The sequence below is a fragment of the Triticum aestivum genome, chromosome 2D (assembly GCF_018294505.1).
Source record: "Triticum aestivum cultivar Chinese Spring chromosome 2D, IWGSC CS RefSeq v2.1, whole genome shotgun sequence".
NCBI lineage: Eukaryota > Viridiplantae > Streptophyta > Magnoliopsida > Poales > Poaceae > Triticum > Triticum aestivum.
This window is the reverse complement of record NC_057799.1, coordinates 484,181,275-484,188,968: the sequence shown is the minus strand read 5'-3', so window position 1 is coordinate 484,188,968 and position 7,694 is coordinate 484,181,275. Positions and strand designations below refer to the sequence as shown.

The window sequence follows — 7,694 nt, the reverse complement described above, 5'->3', positions numbered from 1 at the left end:
GGTCGTGCGAAGTCAGGGAGCGTATTTTCCATAGCCAATCGGCCAGCTCTTACAAAAACAGGTTGGTCGAATGCATGCATACATGTGCACATTCTTGTTTGACCTTCAGTCTATAGAAAGAGATCGTTGAGGACCTGATCCGACGAGTCGCAAGGACAAGAACCCCGGCTTGTATCAGTATGATCACACTGCATGTGATTCTCTGGAGGTGAAAATGCACGTGGACACTCGAGCTGTGCAAGTAGTTTCTCCTGAAGGAGTGAATCAGTTTAGATTAATTCAGATGTACTATAATTTGCAACCGTGCAAGTTCAGGCTGAATAATATTCACTCCGTAATGTCGCGGTTTTAGTGAAGTTAGTTAGACAGGGTGTTTGCCCGACATTCCCTCTGAAGCAAAAAACATGCAAACTCCTCCAAACTATTACAACTAGATGTTTTCAGTGATCTTCAGTTATAAATGATATACACTACTCTTCATCGGTGGTGGTTAATATTCTGGTGCGCTGGTCCTATGGAACCTTAGCACGACGACTTCCCGATTGTATACTACAATAAGTTTTGCCCGGCTCCGGTGAGGGAGTGGCGATGACGGCGGCGCGCCTTCGGCTCGCTTCAGTGCTTGTAATCGTCGCTAAGTGGTCTATAGATCTGGATGTAATTTTTATTATTTCTGATGTTCGTTATACCCCTATGATTGAAGATTAATAGACTGGATGTTTTCCCTGAAAAAAATAGATTTTTTCCACCTTTATATAACCGGTGCCCATGCCAATGAAGCAGATAACGATGAGAGCTAGCTAACTGCCTAACTCAAGAAATGTTTTTGAGACCATTTGGTTGTTGGCTTAAATCTTCTATAGCTAAATAGCTAGCCTTCACTAACTATTTCTTTCAACATGCAATCATGTCATATCATCGAACAACATGCGTGAGAAAAGGTCCACCCCACTGCATATGTCTCTTAACATGCAACCATGCCACTTCATCATGAAACATACATGGAAAAAAGACCCACCTCAACATGCAAATATAGATGAGAATTTTCATTCTATTATGCTATTTATATTTAATAAACATTTTACAACTATATAGTAATCAAACGTAATAAATTATATGCATTATTTAGTTTTAGGTTTTGTATTATTATTTCAAATATTCATGTTTTCAACAACGAAACACAATGAAATATGTTACAAAATATTCCCGCAACAACGTGCGGGGGTATTATCTAGTTAAGTTGAACATCAACGCCCATGCTAATCAGGGAATATCCACAATTTTCTTCCTGAAACATTCTCGCACCCTGGGTGCTAAAGACGTAAGACCGGCAATTGCCTAATTTCGACCTCATCTTTGTTGACGTTAGACTTGTTCTGCGAGGATATTAATATTCCGCTTGACCTATGGTTGCCAAGAACTCCACCACCAAATCATCAGCATTCAAGTTGTTGACCATTGACTTGCTAACATTTTACCATGCATCAGTTTCCCATGCATGCACGAACAACTGCATTTTCCCCTTGAATGAACAACTCAACTGCATATGTTGAGTGTGCTTAAGAATCCTACCAACTGTAATTGCACCCCTAACATAACCCCAAAATATTACTCCCTCAATTTCTCCTCAAATCTTAATCATATATGAGAGGGATCTTTGATACATGAGGGCGGGGTTTTAGCGAGGCATGTATGTCACTTCATCTTGTTAGCTTCCTTTGAGTGCCCTTTAAATTACATGTGAACATGATATTTGGTTTAGTGAACATTTTTATGGACGAAAGAAATTATTTGTGTTCGGCCACCAACAAAGAAATGAGAATCTTCTATCTAAAATATGTTAATAGCACCAAGTTAGGAGAACAACATATTATGTGCTTTTGTTATGTATTATGTGCATTTGTTACATTTCAGGCTGAAGTTGGTAAATAGAACACTTAAATAGGAACAAGTGGGTACAAGACTGAGAATTCAGAGAAGCCATCATATTTTGTGGACGGAAGCGGAACTAGCCACCACGAAGATAACAACGACCAGTGATTGTGTTACTACGTAGGAACCATTTTAACTTCTTTTTATTAGAACCAATGAGTAGTCTACCGAATCAGAAGTGCAGCTGGTGTTGTTTGCGCCATGACAATCGCTGTGCTACGGCTTTGAATCTATAGGGGAGTTTTCGGGACGCGGATGTTGATCTGGCTTTGTTCTTCCGCTCAACGTGGCTAGCCCGCGATGTTCTCATATTTGAGGCCAAGCTATCCGTTGTCCTTCGGATGTCACTTACAAGGTTATCATTCAATTGCAGCATTGGAGAAAACGGTGGAAGGAGAAGCTTTAGGTTGAAATGAATGGCGGCGGCGTCAAGCTACAACAAGTGCTTCAGCAAAATCAACCAATGACACAGCTGCTTTTTCTTGTGCTATCTTGTAGGGGAGTTATATGTGAGGATGATATGTTGGGGAGCTCGTTTTCATCTTTCTTGCGGGCTTTCCTTCTCTGATTTTGTATGCTTGCCTTCTAATCCACTTTGTGCTAAAACTTGAGCAACGATGGAAGAAGAAACTTGAAGCAGATTTCGATGGGGGCGTCGTCAGGCTGAAACAACAGCTTGAGGGAAAAAATTGATAACCAGTGACGCTACTGCTTTCTATTTTTTTCGTGTGAGGTATGTTGAGGAGCTAGTCTTTACCGTTCCTGAAAGTTTGTTTTTTCTCCTCTATTTCTGCACGCCTGTTATGTAAAACTAGGAATCTCCTTGGTTTCTCTCTTCTGCTACACTGTGTACTGAACCACGAGCTTATAATAAAGCTTGGCTGAAGCCTATTCCCTAAAAAACACAAGCAACAAATAACAACAACGCAATCGTCAGGCATCGTTGTATCAGCGATTTGCAGGGAGAGCATCTAGCATATCTAATTATGTACTCTGTCGACGATCAACTCTGTACTCCGACACGCTACCGCGTTTGAAGACGACTACTTGACTGCTTTCTGTTTCTCCTATCGAGTTCGAGATCAGGACACAGCTGGTTGACACCTTCATTTCATCCAACACGAACGCGTTAGTTGGCAGGATACGGTGGCCGGCCGGTGCAGCCGGACATACATTATACATACGTCGGTAGGATACGGTGGACAGTCGGTGCACGCGCCAAAAGGAGTAGTAATACGCGCCACATGCGTGAGCAACCTTACAATCTCCATATACGTTTCCTGCCGACGCATGACTAGAACTGAAAAAATAGTGCGATCTTCAGAAGCGCAGAGAAACTTCATGTGTATGTGCCTTGGTTATGGACATCCTGAGATGAGCAGTAAATTAAGGATGGTTTTGGTGTTAGGATCTTCATTCATGTGACATTCCCTCCTGTATCTTACTTTAACAATCGAAACATTGTATGAAGAGGTATGCGGTAGTACGATAGGTGAATAATACAGTGTTAGTCATTATACTAAAGTCTAGATTGAACTTAGTGAGCAGAGTACTGAAACTGCAAAAACTAGATGCAAGATTGAGAACTCAGAGACGGCCTCGTACAGTGTTGATGGAACTAGCAAGTACGGAGTTACCACTGGCAGCTCTGGAAGGCACGAGTTTTACTTTCTTGAACCAGTATATTTATCATGGAAACTTATCACACACTGTACCCTTTTATAACTTACATCAACAAAGTTCTACCGGCTACCCAACACTACCAAGTCATGCAATTGCAATCTTTGGCATTGGAAGCTCTGGAAGAACGTTGCAAACATCAACTTTTAGAAATTACAATGAAAAAACAGTATAATCACTGGAGCCTTCTGAAATCTGAAGCAACTGCTCTTCCATTCCTGGATCCTCTGTTCAACAGATAGGTAGGGGCTCGCCGTTCCACTCCTTGAGACACTCCAGCAGCGCGTCGATGTGCTTGCCCTGGTTCATGGCAACGAACACCTTGTCCACCTCTTCGCCAGGAGACCGCGTCTTCTCCCCGGTCAAGTACTCTGTTCCAAGCTCCTTGCGCACGAACCGGTAGAGCGGGTACGACCGACAATCGGCGATACGGTTTTGCTGTGTTGCAGTGCCATTCTCCACGGCACTGCGGGCGGCCTCGACCTCATTTGGCAACACTGCACGGAGCTCCTGCTCGAACATGGCAAGCTTGGCAAACACCGACGTCTCCACGTCGCGCTCGGCCTCACCATTGGCCAAGGCGTGCTCCACAAGAACTGCACGCATCTTCTGCATGAGGGGATAGTTGGCGCTGCAGGGGTCATCTGCGTACACGAACACGGCCTCACGGTCGATTGTGAGCAGAAGATCCTTCTCGCAGAAGCGTGCCTTGTGGAGATGGCCATTGTTATCAGTGCTCAGTGTCTTCCTAGCCACCGTCTTCACGCAGCTCTTGACAGCATTCTTGACATTCTCCTCGAGGTGGCGGAGGTCGATAGCCTGGCACAACGCGACCAAGAATGTCGAGGACATGAGCTTCAATATGTCAATGGCCTCTGCGGTCTTCCTTGAGGAGATGAGACCAAGAGAGTTGACATCTTGGTTGTGTTGCTCCGCGCTCTGGACATGGTTGGTCACAGGGTTGCCCAAGAATTGGAGCTCGGAGCAGTACGAGGCCATGGCAATCTCGGCACCCTTGAAGCCATAGTCCAAGCTTGGGTTGCGCCCACCGGAAAGGTTGGAAGGCAGACCATTGTTGTAGAAGTCGTTCACTAGCTCCGAGAACTGGGCAAACATGAGCTTGCCGATCGCAGCAATGGCAAGCCTGGTGTTGTCCATGGACACACCGATGGGCGTGCCCTGGAAGTTGCCACCATGGATAGCTTTGCCGCGCGAGACATCGATGAGTGGGTTGTCGTTGACGGAATTGATCTCCCGCTCGATTGACTTGGTGGCAGCACGGATGACCTCAATCTGAGGGCCAAGCCACTGCGGCGACGTGCGGAGTGCATACCTATCTTGCTTTGGCTTCATCAGTGGGTCAAGCTCACCGAGTTTCTTTGCGAGCATCATGTAGGAGCTGCCTTCAAGGATGTGCTCCATGATGGCAGCAGCCTCAATTTGCCCGGGGTGGTGCTTCAACTTGTGGGTCAAGTGGTCGGTGAACTCCGGTTTGCCGTTCATGACCTCACAGAAGACGGCCGACAAGACCTCAGCAAGGAGGCTAAGGACGTTTGCCTCAAAAAGCACCATGGATGCAAGGCCTGAGCCCACTGCCGTGCCATTCACCATGGCAAGGCCTTCCTTGGGCTGTAGCTCGAAGAAGCCGTGCTGGATGCCAGCGATCTTAAATGCCTCCGCAGCATTAACCTTCGAACCATCCGGAGCCGTCGCCATGGAGTTTGGGCGGCCGGTGACCAGGCCGGCGATGTAGGAAAGCGGGACGAGGTCACCCGACGCGGTGATCGTGCCCCGAAGCGGTAGGCATGGTGTCACGTTGGCGTTGAGAAGTGTGGCGATCGTCTCCAGGATCTCGAAGCGGATGCCTGAATATCCCTGGAGCAAGGTATTGACTCGGACGAGCATCGCCGCCCTCGTCGCCGCGGCAGGCAGAACGTGGCCGTCGGTGCCGGTGCCGAAGGCTCCAGCGTTAAGGAATCTGAACAGGCAAACAACACACGAAAAAATAAGGCTTCCATAAACTCAATTCATACACATGACAGAAGTGCTTAACAGGAAGTAGAAGTAGAACTTCTTCGGCGGTTTAATTCGTACCGGATGAGCTCTCTCTGCAGAGCGCCGCCCTCCTTGGTCCTCCGGTGAGAGGTGGCGCCGAAGCCGGTGGTGACACCGTAACTGTCGGTGCCGTTCATCATGCTGTTCATGACCCAGTCGCTGCTCTCCTTGACGCGGCCGCGGGCGGACTCGTCGAGCTCGACCCTGGTGTCGCTGCCGGCAGCCACCGCGGCGACCATCGCGATGGTCAGGCTGGCACCCTCCATGGTCACCACCGGCTTACGGTACTCTTCTACCATCCGCTTCACCGCATCGAAATGGCTCCCTGAGAGCTCCTCCGCTGCCTTCCCCCAGTTCAGTGGGTCGGCCCGCGCCGGCTGCGCCACGCACAAGCCATCGCCGTTGGCGGCGACTTGCCCATTCTCGCACTCCATTGGAATATGCAGCGACGTACTACAGCTCGCAAGTGAGCTAGCTGGACGCCGGCTGGTGTATGTGTATCTGGATTCTGAAAGCAAGCTAGCTAGAAGTGGGCAGGTGTATGTGTATATGGAATTGATGTGTGTCCTGAAAAAAGACGTGTGTCGAAGAGGAGCTGTAGCTGCAGATGAAGCTGAGGCTCTTCTTGGAGGGGAATGGAGGGAGGCAAGGGATTAAATAGGCAGCGCAGGCGCGGCTGAGTAGTAGGTAGGTGTGAGGCAGTGGGTTGGTGCAGACCTGGACGGCGAGGTTGACCACTGAATTGGTTGGTGCGGAGCTCCTCGCCACGGGAGCGCACGGAGCGGGGGTGGTGGCTACGCGCGGTGGCGGCTTTGTGGCAGCCGGACTGGGTCGACGTGGGCAAAGCAGGAACTGGTTGGTGCGCGTCGCGCGAGGGGGACGGCGGTTGGTGGCACGGAGGGCTATCTGCCCTGCTGACTTCGTTGTCCGAGTTCATCTTCATTCCAAGTTATCTAAGATGCAATGCTGTTTGTTTCTTCAATCTTGCTTCCGAGGAATCTAACTTTGCTATGGGCATCGTTGGTATGGACTGATGACAATACCATTTTTTTCTGGGAGGTTCACCTTTTTCTATACGTTGGTACGGAGTATATGTTTTCAGTTGTCTGAAACGTGTGTTTGGAGGTTGATCAAAGCTTGGTTGGGTCTCGTGTCTCGATAGCCTCGACCCCTCCTGATGGGCTTATCACTCCGTGGGTGATTCGTGGACTCAACTGCCACCGTAGCAAGGCATTTTTTTTGCACCGTAGCAAGGCATTGGCGTCCCTTGTGATGCTCATCACTTTCAATCTGGAATGAGAGAAACTTGAGGGTCTTTCGAAAGAAATCTACGCCAACGCAAATCACCTTTTAGGGCTTCTTTGATTCAAAGGAATTCTATAGGATTTTTGAAGGATTGAAATCCTTTGGATTTTTTCCTACGTTTGTCCTTTGATTCATAGGATTGAATCCCATAGGAATTTTTTCTATGGAATAGTTTGTACTACATTTCATAGGAAATCTAACATCCACTACAAGCTCTTTTTACAATTCCTTTGATTTTCCTATGGCATCGAACACTCCTTGCTAATCCTATAGGATTCACGTGGGCATGCTACTCTAATCCTACACTTTTCCTATTCCCGCGTTTTCAAAATCCTATGAATCAAAGAGGCCCTTACATTTTAAAGAACGAGGCGAAGCTTTGGGTTCTCGCGGGGTGAAGCCGTTGAGTAGCTTGATGACGGGAGAGTAACGACCGTTTTATTTTTGAGTTCTTGGTTATCCTCTGTATTACTTCTCTCTTAATTAATAAATGAGTCAAGTTTTTTGCCTCTTCTTTCCAAAAAAAGATATTGGTAAATCACAGTTACTACAAATTCGTATCATCCCGCAAAATAATAATTGTATAGCAGATCTTAACCCCCTCACCGTCTAAAGTTTTATCTATATATAGAAGACGGAGTCATTCTAGCAAAACGTGCTCTTTTGATCTGAGCTCAAATGCTCCCTAGAGAACAGTAAAATCCAAAATAACAGTAAACAAA

General features: G+C 47.2%; 1 protein-coding gene across 1 annotated transcript; it reads right to left on the bottom strand.

The window, feature by feature from the left end:
• Nucleotides 1-3,594: 3,594 nt before the first annotated feature.
• On the bottom strand, nt 3,595-6,302 carry LOC123053985 (phenylalanine ammonia-lyase-like). Its single transcript, XM_044477617.1, has 2 exons — nt 5,707-6,302; nt 3,595-5,590 (listed from the first exon to the last, which is right to left on the bottom strand). Exons 1-2 carry the CDS (start codon nt 6,099-6,101, stop codon nt 3,844-3,846), a joined length of 2,142 nt encoding a protein of 713 aa, XP_044333552.1. The 5' UTR covers nt 6,102-6,302; the 3' UTR covers nt 3,595-3,843.
• Nucleotides 6,303-7,694: the final 1,392 nt, after the last annotated feature.

Excerpts from the sequence above, each read along its gene's own strand:
- LOC123053985 (XM_044477617.1), bottom strand. The coding sequence starts at position 6,101 with ATGGAGTGCGAGAATGGGCAAGTCGCCGCCAACGGCGATGGCTTGTGC. Across the intron at positions 5,591-5,706 it reads CTGCAGAGAGAGCTCATCCG|ATTCCTTAACGCTGGAGCCT; the intron begins GTACGAATTAAA and ends TTGCCTGTTCAG.